At 40.6% G+C, this 21893-nt stretch overlaps 2 protein-coding genes across 2 annotated transcripts in view; both read left to right on the forward strand.

Annotated features, from left to right (window-relative positions):
• Positions 1 to 20967, forward strand: part of LOC132819990 (sodium- and chloride-dependent neutral and basic amino acid transporter B(0+)-like) — a 61898-nt gene extending 40931 nt beyond the window's left edge. The window contains exons 9-14 of the mRNA XM_060831924.1: positions 4265 to 4390; positions 6762 to 6880; positions 11546 to 11645; positions 13959 to 14068; positions 14175 to 14328; positions 20885 to 20967. Of these exons, the coding sequence (XP_060687907.1) occupies positions 4265 to 4390; positions 6762 to 6880; positions 11546 to 11645; positions 13959 to 14068; positions 14175 to 14328; positions 20885 to 20967 (692 nt within the window). The remainder of the gene's footprint in view (positions 1 to 4264; positions 4391 to 6761; positions 6881 to 11545; positions 11646 to 13958; positions 14069 to 14174; positions 14329 to 20884) is intronic.
• The window catches only part of LOC132819991 (sodium- and chloride-dependent neutral and basic amino acid transporter B(0+)-like), a 37391-nt gene continuing 36461 nt past the window's right edge, over positions 20964 to 21893 (forward strand). Inside the window, exon 1 of the mRNA XM_060831925.1 lies at positions 20964 to 20993. Coding sequence (XP_060687908.1) covers positions 20964 to 20993 — 30 coding nt within the window. The remainder of the gene's footprint in view (positions 20994 to 21893) is intronic.

The raw sequence follows: 21893 nt of genomic DNA on the forward strand, positions 1-21893 counted from the left end.
ATTTTCTTCATCCTATAGAGGGGCGCCTGGGTCAAGGGTGGGGCACTGGTTTGGAGGGGATACAATAGACTTTTGGAAAGGAAGTGATACCCCCTGGGAACAAGGGGGAAAATCTCCATTTAAATACGCTTTATATTTTTTAAATTTCGAAATAGTTTTTTATTTTACTGTTGTGAGTGTATTAGAGAGCCTTTATTTTTGTGAATTTTATATGCTCTATGCTCGGGATGTCTGGATAGGGTTTCCCCTCTCGAGGGATCTCGGATTTGCCTGGACGATTATGGTTGATCAGTCGGTTAAGTGGTGCACCTGGAATGTCAAGGGGAGTAATTCACCAGTCAAAAGGAAGAAAATATTATCAAACCTCAAGAAAGAAAGGGTTGATATAGCTCTCCTACAGGAGACACACTTATTGGATAAAGAACACTTGAAATTACGACAGGGTGGATTTGATCAGGCCTTTTTTTCTTCTTTTAGCTCAAAACGCAGGGGAGTTGTTATTCTTATTCGGAAGAATTTCCCTTTCAAAATTCTAAATCAGATAAAAGACGAATCTGGACGATATATTCTGATTAAAGCCCTTATAAATGGAGAGGAATATGGGATTTTAAATTTGTATTGCCCCCGGCACTTCCTTTTAAATTTATAATGGAAGCCTTCTCAAAGTTGATGGCTCTCGGTGCCTGTCATACAATTATAGCGGGAGACTTTAATTGTATTATGGATCCGGAAATAGATGGGATTCCCAAGAGTACTGCAGGAGTATCTCCCAGATCTAGACAATTGGTGGATTTGAACAAAAAGTTAGGACTGGTAAATATATGGAGATGCCTTCATCCACAGGGCAGAGATTTTTCTTTTTACTCCAATCCACACAAATGCCATACCAGAATTGATCTGTTTTTTGCCCCTCGATTTTTAAAATTCCATATCATCCTGTAAAATAGGCAGTATTACAATTTCTGATCACGCTGCTGTATATATGGAAATCAAGGCAAGGAACAATGAGACATCACCCTGGCATTGGCGTATGGACCCCTTCCTGATGAAAGACAGTAAATTTGTAAAGTACTTCTCTCAAGAATTTAAAACTTTTTTAGAAATTAATTTCGGTACGGCTAGCAACCAATCAATGATATGGGAGACCATCAAAGCTTACGCACGAGGTTTGATCATCTCATACTCAGCGACCCAGAAAAAATTAAAGAGAGAACAACAGCGTCTGCTCGAAGCTCGCTTCAAAGCGGCTGAAACAGCATACGCTGACAGACCTTCTATTATCAAATTGCAAAGGATTACGGCCCTTAGGACAGCTCAAAACACCACCCTTACCCAAACGGCTAAGAGGGAAATATTATTTGCAAAACAAAGGTCATATGAATTTTGTAAATACTTAGCATTTCTTGCAAAGAAAAAGAAGGCCCCTCAAATATCACGTCTATCAAGGAAAGTACTGGTATTTTTACTCATGATCGTAAAAGGATTAATGCAATCTTAAGAAAATTTTATTCTGAATTATGTAAATCGCAGGATTGTGAAGACAGGACTTGGAGGATGCAATCATTTTTAAAAAACTTGACCTTTCTGGACCTAACTCGGGAACAGATATCGGTCTTGAATGTTCCCCTAACAATCCAAGAAATACTTGACACAATCAGGCAACTTCAGAGCGGTAAGGCACCTGGCCCAGATGGCTTTCAAGCTGAATTCTATAAAGAATTTACAGGAATATTGGCTGGTCCACTTATGGACATGTATAACTACTCATACAGTCAGGGCTGTCTCCCGCCTTCACTGAAAGAAGCAAATATCTCTCTTATCCTTAAAAAAGGAAAGGACCCAGAAGATTGTGTGTCATACAGATCAATATCCTTTGTAAATGTAGATTTTAAAATCCTCTCTAAAACGTTAGCATTGAGGCTAGAAAGGGTATTGCCACATATCATAAAGGAGGATCAGACGGGGTTCATTAAGGGCCGTAGATCATCCAATAATGTTAGAAGGGTTTTCAATGTGATTCAAGCCTGCCATCAGGGAAAGTTGCCAGGAATAGTAGTCTCATTAGATGCGAAAAAGGCATTCGACACTGTTGAATGGTCATATTTGTTTTACACATTGGAAAGCTTTGGCGTTGGAAAGGTGTTTACCAAATGGGTCTCAACACTGTATAGTAATCCCAAAGCAGTTGTGATTACCAATGGATTAGGCTCGGATAACTTCAGTATGGATAGGGGCTGCCGTCAGGGATGTTCTTTCTCGCCATTGCCATTTACGCTAATAATTGAGCCACTAGCAGAAACTATACAGGCCGACCCTAATATAACGACCCCGAGGATTGGTACAGGTAAACATAAAATTACCCTTTATGCAGATGATGTTCTTCTATTCCTCAGTAATCCTTTGATGTCCGTGCCTCGCTTAATCCAAGTTATTAATACATTTAGTGTATTTTCAGGCTATAAAATTAATTTCTCAAAATCGGAGGCTCTGCCAATGGGTGGCCTTGCTAGTATATCCCACTTATTGGACGGATCCCACTTTCCCTTTCAGTGTTCCCTGGAGGTTTTTTTATAATTAGGCATTTTTATTACCCCAGCATTTGGTCAGTTATACAAGGCTAACTTTGTGCATTTACTGGAAAGGGTAAGGCAGGACCTCCAGCGATGGAGACCTTCCAATTTCCTGGCTAGGTAGAATAGCACTAATTAAAATGAATGTCCTGCCCCGTCTCCCATACCCTATGAGAATGCTTCTGGTGATGCTGCTGAGGCTGGCACTACGTAAATTATATGGCTGGTTGGGTTTCTTTATTTGGAATCATAGACAGCCCCTCATTAAGCTGAAGAAGCTACAGCTTCCCAGGCAAGGGGAGGATTGGATTTCCCAGATTTTAGGAAATATCAGTTAAGTTCCCTATTAAGTTACATAGCTGATTGGGTCTTGTCTGACCCGCAATCAATCTGGCTGGACATTGAGGCTTCTCAAGTAAAATGCCCACTTATTAACCTCTTATTTTCAGACAAGAGGAAAATCATTACGGATCACTGTAAAAACCCCATAGTACTGAACATAATTAAAGCTTGGAATATAATGCGGCAAAATGAGGGCAACTCACATAAAACATCCCCCTATGCTCCGACAGTGGGAGCATGGGGATTTCAACTGGGGTTTACAGGTGCCAGTTTCAAATTCTGGAGATCCAGGAGTATCTCTTGTTTAGGGGGTCTACTTAAAGAAGGGATCCTGATGTCTTTTGAACAGCTGCATCAGAAATTCGGATTACCTAATGGAGACCTCTTTCGATACTTCCAAATTCGAGATTATATACAGAAGAAGACTACGTTATTAGATAGTCTTTATAAATCAGATAGAGAATGTAGAATGCTATGGCCAATGGGGGTATCTTCCATCAGTACTATTTATCATTTACTACATGGTGAAGTATCAGGAGATATAGACAATCTGCTTAAAATATGGGATCAGGATTTGGGACTAGAAATCTCTATAGAAACGTGGAATGACATTTTGGAAAATGCCAGAAGAATCACCATCTGCAACAGAACTCAGGCCATTCAGCTGAAGATACTTCATAGGGCCCATATAGCACCAGATCGATTGGCAAAATTTAAGGCAGGAACATCTCCGATGTGTCCCAAATGTAAAATACAGGTGAGCACTTTTGTACATTGCCTATGGACCTGTCATAAGATGCGTAGATATTGGACTAAAGTAGCAACTGCTCTGACAGAAATCTTAGGAACGGAAATTAGAGTGGACCCTGTATCTCTCCTTTTGGGCTTTTCGATCTTACCCTCCCTGGATATGCACGGGAAGAGATTATTTTCTATTCTCTCTATATATACAAGGAAAAATATTTTGGTAAACTGGGTGGCTGAGGGCCCCCCTGGACTTTCAATTTGGCACAGATTAGTTATGGAATGTATTCCCCTTGATTTCCTTACAAATATGGTGCACCAAAAGACCAAATTATTTCATAAAATATGGCAGCCCTTCTTGAATTATATAAATACATATATTTCGGACGTCCTAACAAGGGCTTTTATTTAATTGAAATGGCGAACCTGGCTGGTCCGTGGCCCCTTGGGAGAGGAATCCCGCACGAATACGGGTTTTGTTACATATGATGTTAATACATTTCCAGCATGTATCTCACTACCCAATTTCTATACGGAATTAAATGTAGCAGTGTGTGTTGATTGTACGCAGGACTAATATTATCATTTGTTTTGTATCCATTGTTCAGGGTTTGGTTTGGCCTTTATTGCCTACCCAGAGGCCCTTGCACAGTTGCCATGGGCAACTTTATGGTCCATTTTATTTTTCTTCATGCTGCTCACTTTGGGACTTGACACACTGTTTGCAAGTTTTGGTAAGAATGACATCTTTTAAGTTCAACAATAATGTTACTTAATTTAACCAATCTCTTTCTACTTCTATAAAAGGAACTTATCTAAGCTATTATGTTTGGAACTACTGCTAATGATTGTAATGCATGAGAAAACAATGTTACTCTATAGTCAAATTCTCCACAATGTCTTAATGAAACCTCAGCTTGGTTGAATGAAGCGTGTTCCAAGTTGTAGGAAAGAAATATTCAGGTCATTGTTACCTAACATCTGGAAGATTTACAGTGGAATTCATGTTTTTTAAAAATCTGCATTCATGTTCAGTCGCTGTTCACAATTTTGTTTTTCTTCATTCATTCATGGGATGAGATCATTGCTGGCTAGGCAGCATTTATTGCCCATCTCTAATTGCCCAGATGGCAGTTAAGAGTCAACCACATTGCAACGGGTCTGGAGCCACATCGAGGCCAGATCAAGTAATGATGGCAGCTTCCTTCTCTAAAAGACATTAGGAAATCAGGTCAGCTTTTCCAACAATCAATTCATGGTCATCATTAGATTCTTAATTCCACCAACTGCCGTGGCAGGATTTGAGCCTGGGTCCCTTGGATATAATCTCTGGATTAACAGTCCAACGGTAATACCATTAGGCCATTGCTTCCCCTTTCCTTGTTCTTTCTGTTGTATCATACAACTCATATTTCTGTTTCTGCTGCCAAGTTCTAGGTGTCTCAATATAATAACTATCATTTTTGATGTACATCTAGACCCTTCTCATCAGGAACAGGATTTGTTAAAATGTATTGAGCAGCAATTATGTTGTGATTCAGTTAACAGACTAATCTGGAGGCCTGGATAAATGACCTGGAGACATGAGATCAACCCTCACCTCTATGTCAAAAAAGAACTGCAGATGCTGGAAATCAGAAATTGCAGGAAGAACTCAGCAGGTTTGGCAGCATCTGTAGAGAGGAAGCACAGTTAATGTTTTGAGTCCAGTGACCCTTCTTCAAAAAACAGCATTCTGAAGTAGGGTCACTGGATCTGAAATGTTAATTCTGCTTTCTCTCCACAGATGCTGCCAAACCTGCAGAGTGTTTCCAATAGTTTCTGGTTGTGTTTCACGTCAGTGTCTGAGGAATTTGAATTCAATCAAATAAACCTGGATGAAATAACATTGCTGTCAGTAATTTTGACTGTAGAGCTATCATTGTGTCAGAAAAACCCATCTGACACCTAATGCCTTTTATAGAGGAGATTGTGTGTGAGAGACCTTCTTGAAAACCTCAGAACCATAATCATATGTTAGACCCTGGAATCCTTGATGTGCATTTTGCTTCAATGCTTTATGTTATTAAAGAATCCAACAGAATATTTATTGCAGCTCACTGTTATATACAAATATTATATCCATGTACGCTTCTCGGTGAGTATGAAAGTACTCAATTACAACATGCAGCACAGTTTGTCAGTATGTCATGCTTGAAGTGGCCCAAGTCAAGATAGTTTCTGAGATCTTTCTGCTCTTAAGTCACATAATTATGCAGGGTTTATATAATGCCTTACAGGTTATTATATTAGATAAGATTCCCTACTGTGTGGAAACAGACCCTTTGGCCCAACAGGTACACACCGACCCTCCGAAGAGTAACCCACCCAGACCCATTCTCCTACGTTTACTCCTGACTAATGCACCTAATACTACAGGCATTTTAGCATGGCCAATTCACCTAATTTGCACATCCTTGGATTGTGGGAGGAAACCAAGCATCCGGAGGAAACCCATGCAGACATCACAACCCACACTCATTCCATACAGACAGGCACCCAAGGCTGGAATTGAACCTGGGTCCCTGGCACTGTGAGGCAGCAATGCTAACCACTGAGCAACCTTGCTGCCCCACAGTGACGTGGTAACATATTAATTGTGAGGCATGAAACAACAAGCCTCTCTGAAATAAAGTGGCAAGCCACTCAGTTGTGGCTCATTGCTCCGATAGGAAAAATAAACCAGATGAACTGCCTGGCATCAGAAACAGCAAAGGTACAATCTTCCCAATCAGTGTTGCAAACTCTTCTGCAATACAATCTGAGAGAGTTCTCCCACACATTGTTGAACTAAATGTCTAATATTGTCATTCCCACTGAATCACAGCCTATAGCCCACATCTCAGAATCTTCTATCACCCACCCTGAGATGGTGAGTTACTTTCAGGAGACATTAGCAAGCCTCCATTTTCCAAACATTGCTCTTATACAATTCTGCCCATAGACAGAGAAATCTCTCCCCATTGGCTCCTTCAGTCCTCTTGGCTGCCATTTCTCTGGTGGTGGATTTATCTAAGACTTGGTATAAATCATTAATTAATCACTGATAACTCTTGTTTTCAATAGAAACAGTAATAATAAGCCTGCTGGACCAGTTTCCTGAGTTCCTTAGGCCAAAGCGTCTTTATCTGACAGCTGGTCTTTGTTTGTTATTTTATTTCCTTGGCCTTCTGTTTGTAACACAGGTAAGTTGTAGCTTAGTCATTTGCTATGTTTCCACATGAGCAATCAACCCTCTCTAGACAAGGATACTCAGTAAAATGAGACACTGTTTCATAAATCACAAAGAATTAAGTTTAGACTAAATAAGCTCCCAGCATTTAGAACCCCACTGCTGGTTTGGTTTTGGACCAGGGGTGGTGATAAAAATGGATAATTGGCAGTCCAGAATAAGAAGAATTAACTGGAGGAGAGCTGACTTCAATGGGCAAAGAATGGAGCTGAGCCAGAGAGACAGGAACAAAATTATGGTGGGAAAAACAGTCACTGATCAAAGGGCTATGTTTAAAATAGACATGATTCAGGTACAATCAAGGTATGTTCCCTCAAAAAGCAAAAGGAGAACAAACAAATGCAGAGCTCTGAGGATGAACAAAGGAGATAGAATACAAAATGAAGAAGAAAAAGTGAGTTTATGATGAGTGTCAAGACAAAAACTTCAAGCAGAACACTAAGGTTCAAAGGGGAAATGAAAAGCATATTGGAGAAGTGAAGGGGGTTTAATAAGAAGATTAAGGTCAGAGGTAAAGCCACCATGGGCCTACTGGGCCACAGAGAGGCGACGAGTGATGGTTTAATGTGAGAATCACCACACCTCAGGGAATGGGAGAGGTTGATACTTCGTGGTATCTTCAGCTGGTGCAGGAATTGAAACGCACCTCTGACATCTCTCAGCATTTCAAGACAGCTGTCCAGCCAACTGTATTAACCGATGAGAAAGCACTGATGAGAAAGCACTGTCAGCCAAACATATCAAGGAATTCCAAAGTCTTCTATAGGCACATTAATAGCAAAATGAGGAGTTGAGTCAATTAGGGTAAAAAAGGTGGTTTACACAGTGAATCATAGAATCCTATAGTACAGAAGAGGACCTTTGGCCCTCAAGTCTGTACAACCAAAATTATATTAATTCTACATTAATCTCACTTTCCAGCACTTGGCCCACAAGTTGAAATATAGGACATATGGAGACAAGAGACATGACTAAGGGGTTAACTGAATACCTTGCATCTGTCTTTACCAAGGAGATGGGAGCGACACCAGTTATAGTAATGGAGGAGGAAGCTCTATCACGATAAAGATCAATATTCACCAGGAAGACGTTTTGAGTAGGCAATCAATACTTAAATTGACAAGGTCCAGAAGCAGGTGTCATGCATCCAAGAACATTTAGGGAAGCAAGTGTAGAAATTAAAGCACCACTGACCATAATTTTCCAGCCTTCCCTAAACTCAGGGGAGGTGCTGACTGGTTAGACAATTGCAGATGTTACGCCTTTATTTGTAAAAAAAACCTGTGAAGGTAGGCCCAGCAATGACAGACAATTCAGTTTAACTTCAGTGGTGGATAAAAATCTGGAAACAAATATTAATGACAGAATCAGTTGAGGCATAGATAAATATGTGGGTTAATTCGGAACAGTCAGCGTGGATTTCTAAAAGGCAAATCATGGCTGACAATTCTTGAAGAGGTAATAGAAAGGATCGATGAGGGTAATGTCATTGATGTGGTGTACATGAACTTTCAAAACTCACTTGAAGCAATGTTACACAGCAGACTTATGAAGAAAGTTATAGCTCATGGTATAAAGGAGATAATAGCTGTCTGGATACAAAATTGGCTGAGTGAAAGAAAATGGAGAATAGTGATCACCAAATATTTTTTGGGTTGTAGGAAGGCTTGTAATGGAGTTCTCCAGAGATCGGGATTGGAACAAAAACAGAAATTGCTGGTGAAACCCAGAAAGTCTGGCAGTATCTGTAGGGAGAAAGCAGAGTTAATGTTTCAAGTCCAGTGACTCATCATCGAGAAATGGTAACTCCACTTTCTCACCAGAGATGTACCGTAGCTGCTAGGTTTCACCAGCAATTTCTGTTTGTGTTTTTGATTCAGATGTCCAACATCCATAGTTCCTTGTTTTACATCAGTCGTGGGAGCCCTGCTTTTCCTGCTTTATTTGCAGGGTATAGACCTTGTCTTGTAAGGGACAGTTTCAAAGTTTGGAGATGACATGAACCTTGGAAGGATTGTAAACTCTAAGCAAGAGAGTTGAAAAGTCCACAAGTTCACAGACATGTTGGTGGAGTGAGCAGGTAGCTTCCAGGTAAAGCTCAATGCAAGAAGTTTGAGACGATCCATTTTGGGGAGAGAAAACATTTGTAACGTCAGGGGTGCAGTACTTAAGAAGTGCAGGAGTGGTCTGGGCAGCTTTTCACAGATCATTGAAGATAGTAGGATATGTAGAGAGAGCAGTTAATAAAGCATATGGTATCCTGGGCTTTAATAATAGAGTTATTAGGGTATAATAGCAAGAAGGTTATGTTGAACTTGTATAAGAAATTTGTTAATCCTCACCAGGAGTGCTGAGCACTGTTGTGAATGCTACAATATTGGAAGGATGTGAACACTTTGGAAGAATGCAGAAGAGATCGACAAAAATGATTCCAAAATGAGAAACTTAATGTATGAGAATACATTGGACAGATTGGGTCATTCTCCTTAGAGAGGAGAGGAGGGGTCAAGAGAAGATGTGACAGACATTGCCAAACTCATATGAGGTCTGAATAGAGTAGATAGGGAGAAACTGTTCCCCTTTGTGAAAGGATCGAGAATGAGATGGCTCAGATTTAAAGCGATTTGCAAATGTAATGAAGAAGATCTTTTTCACGTTCAGGTCTGGAGTGCACAGCTTTGAAATGTGATGGTGAGTCAATTGAGGTATTGGTGATTATTTAATTGGAAAAAGGGTGTGAGGAAGGGGTGTGTGGCAGGAGCCATAATGCTTGCTGGGAAGCAGTGTGGACATAATGGGCTGAATGGCCACCTTCTGTACTGTAACAATCTATGATTCTGTGACTCTTTCTCTTGTTTGTTTGTGGAATGTGAGTATTGCTGGCTAAGAAGACAGTCAACAGGATGTGATTTATCCATTCCCTGCAGCCTTACACTGCAGTGGGCAGGATAAATTTCCTAATAATGGGGCTCATGCCAATCACCAGAAGTAAGAGGTGCCATCCTTATCAAGAGTATCCGATTGACCAGCCATTCCACCAGTGTCAGCAGTGCCACAAGCTCAGTGGTGGGCACTGCTGGTACTGCAGGCAAGGCCACATGTGGGACCAAGGAATCTATAAATCCTGGATATTGGGTCGAGGAAGGTTTGTAAATCTTTGGTTGGGATGGATTTTGCAGAGCAGTTGAGCATGATGCTATGTGTAATTGGAGTGCCCCCAAGTTGCCCCCTGAAAACAACACCCTCCCTTCTTTCCTTCCCACCATTTTATGCATGTCTTTATAAACAAAATGTGGATTCCTACCGACTTGCTTTGCAAAATCCATTTCCAACTCTCCACCCTCAGTACCTTTGTCCCTTGATGAAGATTTCCAATTCCTTCCTGAAGGATCATCATTGAGCTGAAATGTTAATCTTATTTATCTCCCTGTTGAATCTGTCTGCCCTGTTGAATAATTCTAGAATTTCCTGATTTCCATCTCAACCTTCCAGCACCTGAAATTCTTTGCTTTGAGCAGAGGGAAAGTTGATGAGGAATATGTGTCATCTGAGAATGTATTAGGGGTCATGGGAAGGGGAGATATCCAGAGGATGTTTGTGAACATTTCATAAATATCATTAGTACCATGTTCCCAGGAAGTTAAAACAGTGAATAAAATATTGAAAGGCATGGAAAGATCATAATATATAGATCCAGAGAGGTGTTGCACCTGACCGAGATCACATCTGGACAGAATCATAGACTCTCTGCAGTGTGGAAATACCATTTCGCCCATCAAGTCTATATTGATCCTCTGAAGAGCTGTGCACCCAGAACCATCCTCTACCCTACACCCCTGCGTTCCCCATGGTTAATCCGCCTAGCCTTTGCATCCCTGGACACTATGAACAATTTAGCATGGCCAATCCACCTAATCCACATATTTAAAGTCTGGTTGATGATTTGTAGCTCGGGTGTCCGTTGTTGTGGTTCTGTTCGCCGAGCTGGAAGTTTTTGCTGCAAACGTTTCGTTCCCTGGCTAGGGAACATCATCAGTGCTATTGGAGCCTCCTGTGAAGCGCTGCTTTGATGTTTCTTCCGGTATTTATAGTGGAAGCGGCAAGAACAAACCATTATAAATACCGGAAGAAACATCAAAGCAGCGCTTCACAGGAGGCTCCAATAGCACTGATGATGTTCCCTAGCCAGGGAACGAAACGTTTGCAGCAAAAACTTCCAGCTCGGTGAACAGAACCACAATAATCCACATATCTTTGGACTGTGGAAGGAAACCAGAGCACCTGGAGTAAACCCACACAGACATGGGGAGAACTTATAAACTCCACACAGACAGTCACCCAAGGGTGGAATCAGACTTGCATTCCTGACATTGTGAGGCAGCACTGCTAACCACTGAGCCACCGTGCTGCTACATGCAAAATTGACTGTTTATTTCAAAAAAGAAAAATGGAACACAACTAATTCCAGCCCTTCAAGGAATGAGAATAAATCGAGCAAACAGGGTATTTTGCGGTTGAGAAAAGATAAATTCTTAAATCCTTTTAATGTCTATTTTAAAGATTTGAATGTTATGTTTTTTTTCCATTTAATGCTTTCTAATTTTCCATTTCATTTTAGGTTGGGATTTATTGGTTACATTTAATGGATTATTTCTGTACTGGATGGATTCTCATTGTAGTTGCTCTGTTGGAACTCATTGGTCTCAGCTGGATCAATGGTGGGTATGACTGGAAAAAAAAATAATTACAATTGAAATGTATTTATGAGAATACTTTCACCTCTTCAGAGAACACTACAAAATCTACACTGGATATTGTGCAGATAACTATAGGGTTTGAACAGTTAGTGAGGATTTAGACTTGAGTCAAATGAATAATGACAGAGGCAAAAGTTTAGGATTATAAAATTCATGAACTAATTTTATTGAACTATGTTTCAAAATCACAAGGCTATGATACAGATATAACAGGTGAACAACATCATGCATGTCCCACAGTGAAAAGCAAAATTTAGAAACTAATTGACTTGCTATTCAATCATGCCCTCACTTGATAACTACCCCACAGCAACTGAATCCTTCCAATCCAATTAACCTGTGGCATACTTGCCTTCATTGGAAGTGGCATTGATTGTAAGGGTAGGCAAATTATGCTGCAGCTTTATGGAACTTTAGTTAAGTCACACTTGGTGTATTACATACAGTTCTGGTCACCACAGTAGCAGATGGATGTGGATGCTTAGGAAATGTTTACCAGGATGTTGCAGGGTATGGGGATTTTAGCTATGAAGAACATTTAGACAGACTGGGTTTGTTTTCATTGGAATATGAAAGGTTGAGGGGTGACTTGATAGAAGTTTAGAAGATTGTGATGGCATGGATTGAGTGGAAGGTAAGAGGTTTTTTTCCCCAGGGTGGAGGGATCAATTACATGGGGACACACTTTCAAGGTGTGGGGGGATGTTTCAAAGTGATCTACAAGGCATGTTTTTTACAGAAAGGGTGGTGAGTGCCTGGAACACGCCTGCTAGAGGAGATGGTGGAAGTAGACACAATAGCAGCATTCAAGAAGCACCTGGACAAATACATGAATAGGAAGGGAATAGAGGGATACAGATCCTGTTCGTGAGGACAGTTTTATTATGGAAGAGCAAAATGTGTAAGCGCAGGCTTAGAGGGCCGATAGGCCTATTTCTATACAGTTGTGTTCTTTGTCCATTCTGACTGTTTCAAAACCCCCAAATATTCCCTTCCTCCTTCATAACAGAAGCATCACATGGGTAGATTCTTAACATTGTTTCAAGACTTCTCACTTCCCTGACCACAATGATGATCCTACAGAATCAGGAGATTCCCTTAATGAGATTGTTCCTGTGAGTGTCTTGATCATCATAGAGATTAGGAACATTAATATGCTTCCTGATCCTTTATCTTGGGACACAGGAATAAGAGTAGGCCATTCAGTCCATCAAACCTCTTCCCCTATTTAATACCATCATGGTCAGTCAACACACCAATGTCTTTTATCTGTGCTATCCATATCCATTCATTCCATTCGACAAGTTTCTTGGTCATTTTCTTGCCCTTATGGTGCCCTGAGAATACAGCCAAGGGAATACTATTTACTGATTACCTGTTTACAGGAATTAACATTAGCCATTGTTTCCACTCCCTTAACTATTGTTCACACAAAGATCAGGCTCATCAATTCTAAAGTGATGAATGCAATTTCTTAGCCGACATTTTACATTTCCAGATTTTGGGAGACCAGGCATTGGCTGGAAGCTGTACACCAGGATCAGGCAGATGTCCCAACACACTGGCTATATGGGAATTGCCTGGGAATGTATGATACTCATGGAAATACCCAGTGTCAAAAATCCTCTGAATAAGTTCCAACTCTGAGTTAGAGACAGAGACTTCCGAAAGTTCTGACTGACTTATAATTACCCAGGAAATGTTAGAAGGATTAAAATCTGCTCTCATTATAAAAATGACTCCCTCAATCATTCACGTTGACCTGACAATGAATAGCATTAACAGTCTCCCACCAAGTCATTCACCTGTGACATCACTTCCCATGGGCATGTGACCACCCACCACTCTCTATTCCAGGCAACACACACCTCTCATCTCCACTATCAAACACTCCCAACTCCATACCTGACCAGATCCAAATCTTCCACAACCCTGCTCCACAACCAACATGACTTCACCACATCATCAATCCCCACTCATTGGCACCTTTGGCCTCAACCTGCCACCTCACTTCATCTCCCATTCACCTTGAACACTTGTCTTCTCGAAACAGTGTGAGAGTTCCTTCAAGACCTTTAAATCTGGGAGTACAGATAATTGATTTGGTGATAAGGAACACTCTGTTCATCCTGTTTGAAATCTTCAGCAATCCTTTCTCTGTTTAACCTGTTCATCAATGCCACCTGTACAAGATGAACTTCAACAGTAAATAAGCTGCCCCGAAGACAGGACAGCGCGAGTGATGGTGTCTCTCTGCTTCCTTGCTATTCACAGGGATAAACAGATTCATCAAGGACATTGAGATGATGATTGGGAAAAGGAATTGGCTTTTCTGGCTCTGGTGGAGAGCTTGTTGGATTCTGATCTCTCCGTGCATTTTAACCGTAAGGAGATGTTACATCTTTGAGTGATTTAAGCTGAATGTAAAAATGTACAGTAAGTCCCTTTCATCATGTTACTGATTTTACTTTCTGTGTTTATTTCATTCAGGCAATCTTAGTCTGGTCCTTAACAACATTTGCCCCTCCAACATATGGACCAGTTGAATACTCTGTCTGGTCAATAGCGCTGGGCTGGTGTATGATCATCTTCTGTATTATGTGGGTACCCATAATAGCCGTGGTGAGAGTTGTCCAAGCTGAGGGCCCCACCTTGTGGCAGGTGAGGAAATGTTTGAAAGATCGGGAAACAGTTTCTGTGACAGCCTCTTAGACTCCTACTTTACAGCAACTTTTAGTAATACAGTGCCTCCACTGCTATATTATATCCCACTGTACTCCCAAGAAGTGTCATAAAGTAAAATCTTACACCAAACCTCACGACAAATTACACAGTAGAAGAACAGAAGCTTGGCTGAACCAGTCGGTGTGAAGATATGTTGAGAAGGAGAAAAGAGAAATAGAGAAGTCTAATAGTGAATATGTAACCACTGGTGATTGTCATTAAAATGCATTTGGTTTACTAATGTCCTTCACGAAAGGACATAGTTGATTCTTACCTATTTTGAGAGCAAACAAAACATCCGACATCAATCTAAGCACCAGACAGGACAAACACAGCCTTGCCGACACTGTGATGTCCTCCTTATTTACATCTGGGGACTTGTTGCTTAATCGGAATAGCCTCTCCTATCTCTGCATCATGCACCATTAGGCTAATACTTCCCAGGTTATTTCCTCATATCTCCCCATGTGATAGTAATGCTCTTTCAGGTAATTTCAATTTTTCTCAGGAAGATAACCCAATCATTTATCCCAATTTTTGACAACTTCCTCATTGTCCCATTTAATTTGAGGAATGTCCAATTCAGAAGCCTCTGAACTTGGCTCTTCCTTCTGTGCTGTAATCATTAACACCTTCTCTTGCTTTCCTTCCCTGTCAAAATATCTTTTGAGTATCCCACAAGACACACTCTGTGAGATTTCTTCCAGTCTGGGGTCCATATCAAGTAGTTTACCTCACTCAATGTCCTTTCGATTTTATAAGATCCACTAAATCCTGTTTTAAAAGGTTCACCTATTACTGGAAGTACCACTAATACCTTATCCCTGATAGCAAAATAGCGATATTTTGATTTCTTATTCCACTTGCTGAGTCATTGTAAGCTGTGGTACTTTTAAATGCTGTTGAGTCAACTCCTTAGCTCAATTTAATCATTCTCTAAAATTTGACACAAAGTCCAAATGGGTGGTCTCTGAATTCTGACATATTAATTTCTCCTTAATCAATTTTAGTGGTCCTCTCACTTCATGTCCAAAAACTAATTCAAATAGACTGAATTAGGTGGATTCATTTGGTACATCTCTGATCATAAAAAGAACAACCAAATTCCCTTATTCCAATCATCTGGATAATCCTGACTTTCAGCCCTCAACATGGTCTTTAGTGTTCAATGCCATCTTTCTAACGCTTCCTGCGATTCTGGATGGTACGCAGTAGATTTGAATTGTTTTATGTCTAAGCTGTCCATAACTTCCTTAAATAGTTTGGATGTGAAGTTTGACCCTTGATTTGACTGTATCTCTGTTGGTAGTCTGTATCTAGTGAAAACTTTGAGTAATTCCTCTACAATCCTTTTAGCTGTGATATTGTGTAATGGAACAGCCTCTTGAAATCTTGTCGATGTATACATTATTGTTAACAAATATTGGTTCCCACTTTTTGTTTGTGGTAGGGGACCTACTCAATCAATTAAGACTCTGGTAAAAAAGTTCCTCAAAATCTGGAATAGGTATTAAAGTTACAGGTTTTATTACCATCGGTGGTTTTCCAATCACTTGACATGCATGACATAGCTGGCAAAATTCAACTACATTCTTGTGCAGTCCAGTAAAAATGTCTTTGTATTTTAGCTTGTGTTTTCCTCACTTCTAAATGGCCTCCAAGTGGTGATTCATGTGCCACCTGCAACATTTCCTTTCTATACCCCACTGGCAATACAATTTGATGAATCTCTGCCCGTTTCTCATCTGCTTGAATATGTGATGGTCTCTTTTTCCTAATTAAGACATCATTTTTCAGGTAATAGCACACAGGGATAAATTCAGACTCCTTCTCTGTATATGCCTTTTGATACAATTGCTTTAAGTTTTCATCTTTCTGCTGAACCTCAATGAGTTTTGCACAGGTAAAGATATTTGCATGATTATTTATTTATTCCTGTTTTATCTTAACTAACTGATTGAATACAGTCTCTGCTAATGCCACTTCAGATTCCTTATCTGTACCCTTTGATCTCTCCTCCTTCAACTGGTGACTCTGTGACCTCATTACTACACAAACAGGGAAGATTCCCAAGTAAGATTCTTGCAGTGCTTTAGTTGCTTGAGTATCCACAGGTCTTTCAACTACAGTAGGCAGCACACCTACCAGTGAATCAGCTGTATCATTCACAATGACAAATTGTTTTCCTGGAACCGAGACTTTGTCCATTACTCGTATACACATGCTCCACTCTTTTCTAGTCACTCTAGCATCATTTTGCATAATTGAGCACTTTTTGTCTCACCATGAACTCTTGTTACCAGTAACTTTTCTGGCAATAGTCCTTCAGGAGTATATTCCTCCACATCCTTCAACATCACAGACTGAGAGAATCCTGTGTCCCTTAATATTATAACCTCTTTACTTGCTATTCTAACATGAATAAACTTTACCTTTCAGGTATATTTTTAAAGCAGATCTGGCATTTCTTCCTTAACCAACCTCTGATCAGCTTGTGCACTCTGATGCAGCTTTCTAGCTCCCACTGTTACCACTCCAACAACACTTCCAGGGTTATCCTGCTTTCCCATGCCTGGCTTTCCTGTGCTTTTCCTAGCCCACCAACACTGTGATTTCATGTGATCTACTTTATTGCAATAAAAACACTGGAGCTTTTACCTTCTTCGTCCCCTTCTGGGGTTTCCTTTTTACGCTGTGATAAGGTCTCCTTATGATCCTCACTGAGATCTATCTCACCCTTTCCACAGGAGGATTTCTCTTTTCCCCAACTTCTATTCCTCATGGATTGAAATTGATGCAGGAAGTCAGACCGTGATTTATGGACCAACTCATAATCATCAGCCACTTCAATTGCTAAGCTTGCCATTTTTAACTCTCTGCTCTGCCAAATGAATTTGCACTATGTCAGGCAGTGAATTTTTAAACTCCTCCAAAATAATTGTCTCTCTAAGGGTATTGTAAGTTTGTTCTATTTTTAAAGCTCGTATCCACCTACCAAAATTACTTTGTTTAATTCTTTCAAACTCAATATAAGTTTGACCAGGGTTCCTCCTTAGATTCTTTAAACGTCTATAGGCTTTCTGGTACCAATTCATATGCGCTTAAGATTGATTCTTTTCCCTACTCATACTCCCCAGATACCTGCTCTGATAGCGATGTGAATTCCTCACTAGCTCAACCCACAAGTTTGGTTTGGATCAACAAAACCCACACACTGACTGGCCATTGCATTTGTTTAGATTCTTTTTCAAATGAAATGACAAGGGCTTCCACATTCTTCTCATTAAATTTAGGCCTTGTTTGAACATACTTAAACAGTTTCTCACTAGGCTTCTGACTGCCAGGGGCTTGCTCATCCTCACTCTCTTCCTCACTAAACCTACCTTCAGCCTGCATCTCCATCCTTTTGTGCTGACTTCCCTTTTTAAGTGTCAATTTCTAAAGTTTAATCTCTTTGCTTTTTCTTTCTCTTCTGCTAGAGTTCTTCATTAACTTTCTTTCTCTGTGGCTAAAGCCCTTAATGTGTTTGCTTTTTCTCTCTCTTCTGATTTTAATTGTAATTCAAACTGTTTCATTTCTGCTGCCCTTTCCTTATCTCTCCCCTCTAACTCAAGCTGCTTCATTTACAATCGAATTCTTGCCATCTCTACAGATCCTGATAGTGTTTCCAGCAAATTTGAATACTGAGCTAGTGCTGAATTCATCTCATCTTTCCTCACATTAGGAGGTAAATTCAACCCTAGCTTGTCTATTAATTCATGCAGTTTGGTCTTATCTTCCTTTTGCAAAACCCCCGAGGTCACTTCTTCCACCTCCAGGAACTCCTTGGTGATTGAACGAGCCATTGCCATCCGAACACGGTTTAAACCAACCAAATCAACACCTGAAATAAAAGACACTAGCAACTACCACTCGCTGTTTAAATCCCGCAAAAAGCCCCCAGTCTGTCATGGACTAGGTCTGACTGTAACTTTGCTATTTGTTTAATGAGGTGTACAGTGGATATTCCTGGAGTACATCAGCTTGGTCAACTGCCAGGTTTTAAACAAACAAAATTTATTTGCAAAATTATAAAATGAACTACAAGGAACAGAAAACAGAATACCCGATAACTTATCCTATCCAAACCCTACCAAATGATGCTGTTCTGCAAATTCTTGCAACAATCCCAGTACACAGATCCCTAAGCACAAACAGCAAACAATGGCACAGGCAGCATACAGTTCAAATCAGAAGGGCAGAAGGACAGAGAGAAGGCTTCCAGTTTCCCCCATGACTCTACTCCCTCCCGTACTGAACTGAAGAGCTAGAGAGCTGGCCACGTCCCCTTGACAAGATCAAGTTTTCAAAAGGTCTTTCAAGCTTTTGATCTGAAGCAGTATTTGTTTGGGGAAACAACAAGGCCCCAGTGAACCATTCAAAGTTCAGGCACGATGGAGCCTGGCCAATTATCCCCTCTCTAAAAAAAAAACTCAAGGGCAAACTAACTTGTACCAGACCATTACTGTGACAATTGTTGGGGGCTTATAATCCAATCCAATCAAAGTGATCACCCCTTTCTTATTTTTAGTTCATCCATATAGCTAGACAATCACCCAGGAATATTCTGTCTAAGTACAAGTTGAATTCCCTAATCAAAAACATCATTCCCTCACCTCTCTTGTGCACCTTTTTATCCTTCCGATAGCATCAACATGCCAAGCATTAAGCTGCCAGTCATCATCCTCCCTCAGCCAAATTTCTGCAAAGGGTATGATATCCCAGTCCCATGTTCCTATCCATACCCTACGTACATCTGCCTTACCTGTCAGTCCTCTTGCGTTGAAATAAATGTGTTTAATTCATTGTTTTTCCTCATAGCCCGCCATGCTCTTGCCTGCCTTGTTTATTGAACTTTCTCCCTTTATCTTCTGTATCAGTTCTCAACCTTTTCTCTTTTCTCATTGTTGCTCCCATCCCTGACCCCCATCACGTTTTAAGAAAGTGCAGTCAGAGAAGAGAAGGGTATTATTAAGCAGGAGAGGGGTCAGAAGGGATTTACCAGGATGTGGCCAGGTATGGAAGGTTTGAGTTATAAAGAAAGGCTGAAACGTTTTTTCACTGGAGCGTAGGAGGTTGAGAGGTGACCTGATAGAGGTTTCTAAAATAATGAGAGGTATAGATAGAATTGATGGTAGTTGTCTTTTCCCTAAGATGGGGAATTTCAAGACTAGGGGGACATTTTTAAGGAGAAAGTGAGGACTGCAGATGCTGGAGATCAGAGCTGAAAATGTATTGCTGGAAAAGCGCAGCAGGTCAGGCAGCATTCAAGGAGCAGGAGATTCGATGTTTCGGGCAATTTTTAAGGTGAGCAGTGAGAAGTGAGAGATTTGAACAAGATATGAGGCAATTTTTTTACACCAAGAGTAGTTTGTGTGTGGACTTCCTGAGAAATGATGGATGTGGGTACAATTACAGCATTTAAAAGATATTTTGATGGATACGTGAATAGGAAAAGTTTGGAGAGATATGAGCCAAGACCAGGCAGGTGAGACTAACTTAGTTTGGGATTATGTTCAGCATGGACAGGTTAAACCAAAGTGTTTCCATGCTGTGTGAATCTATGACTCTGACCAATCAGAAAGAGGCTGGCAAGAAGTCAGGAAAGCTCCAGAGTGCATTGCGATCCGGAACAGATTAGTGTTGGATGACCACATTTATTTCTGGAGAAGGTGGGACGTACAAGTGTTCTGGTTTTCTGAAGGTATTGCTGAATGTGATGGTGGGATTTAAAACTAATTTTTGCAGGGGTCTGGGATACTAAATGGAGGTTCAGTAAAGGTTAATGTACTGAAAAGTATTGAAGAACCCACTATTGCAATGCAAAAATTCGTGCAAATATATTCAAGTTAGTGCAGAATGGAGTGTGGCAAAGATGGATGGTATTTTTTTAATGCAAGGAGTCTTGTGAGTAAGGCAGAGGAGTTGTGCGTGTTTATTAATGTATGAGGATCTAATATCATTGCTATCACAGAGATGATTGTGGTTGAGGAAAGAACATGATTGTCAGCACAATATTCTGGGTTATAGAATCTTCAGGTGAGATAGGGGAGATGGGTGAGGGTGTAAAAGAGCTGGTGTCACCACATTGATCAGGGAGTCAGTTACTCCAGTAAGCAGGAATAATATCTTAAAACAAACACAAACAATGCTGCAGAACACAGAAGGTCTGGCAGAATCAATAGAGAGATAAACAGAGTTAATTAGTTGAGTCCAGTACAAGGCTTCTTCAGAGTTGAAAGTTGTAGGAAAATAGGCCTTTATACTTTTGTCAGAGACAGAGGAGGGTGTAGGGGCCAGAGGACCAGTGCAAAAGACAGGGAGCAGCAGCAGCAAGAGAGAACAGCTCCTTCGGGTGATTGATGGCGGTTGCAGCTGCCATGGTGATCGGTCTTCCTGTGTTTTTTTTGTTTCTGCATGGGAGTCGGTTGGGGCAGGGCCCCATGCAGTCCCAGATCCTTGGCTGGCTCTGGCTCTAGCACTGAGGTCACAGATGAGGCCTGAGCCAGGATCCCGATGACTGGTGGCAGCTTCGCAGGGAGAGCAGTAGGTAGGAGATCAGGCCCATGGCTCCAGCTCAGACATAGAGGCTTGTGGGAGACATGGCAATGGCAGGGGTGGGTCCATAATTAAGAACTCAGAGCCCAATGACAAGACCCTGGAGCCCGTTACAAAGACCCTGGCTGATGTTAAGCAGTGAATGGAGGAGGAGCGGAGGGTATTAAGAAGAAGAGGGAAAGATGAACTCAAAAGCAGTAAAATTTTGCATTAAACTCAGTCTTTCAAGATGACGCTGAATGTGGTGACACATTGCATTTTGCACAAGAGAATACACTTTTTGTTGTATTTTTATATGCAATCATCACTCTTCCAAACCCACTGGTGTTTGTGATTCAGCCAAAAGATCATGCACCTAGCAAAGCTTCTAATGATCCAGCCAGATGGCTAAGCTGATCAGTAAATAACATTTGAAAGCAATGGAAGTTTTTCAGTAATTAGCTCTGGATCTCACACTGAGAGAGCCCTATCTAATCATACAATTCAGAATATTGCTTTACCCTATCAATAACCTACTCCAATACAGATGAAGACTTTTGAATATTAATGTGCTGCTCTTTCAATTGGTGACTTGCTGATAGTCAGAGGCAACAGTATAGGAACCATACTATTTAATAGTTACTTAACTTTTCCAACTATAGAACTATTACACCTCACTTTAGTAAGCATAGTTATAATTTACGCGATAACATTTCATGATGGAATGCTAAGAAAGAAATACAGGTTTACTTCTCTCTTATAATCTTCCAACTTTAAACATTTGGTTCGAGGTGAGACTGCCAGATCAATGGACAAGCAATCATGTTTTTCCCAAATCCATGTACATTTCATCTTATATAGGGATTGCAAAACTGCAGCCACACATTCAAAACTAATTAAAATTTCATT

This window comes from Hemiscyllium ocellatum, chromosome 11 (genome assembly GCF_020745735.1).
Source record: "Hemiscyllium ocellatum isolate sHemOce1 chromosome 11, sHemOce1.pat.X.cur, whole genome shotgun sequence".
NCBI lineage: Eukaryota > Metazoa > Chordata > Chondrichthyes > Orectolobiformes > Hemiscylliidae > Hemiscyllium > Hemiscyllium ocellatum.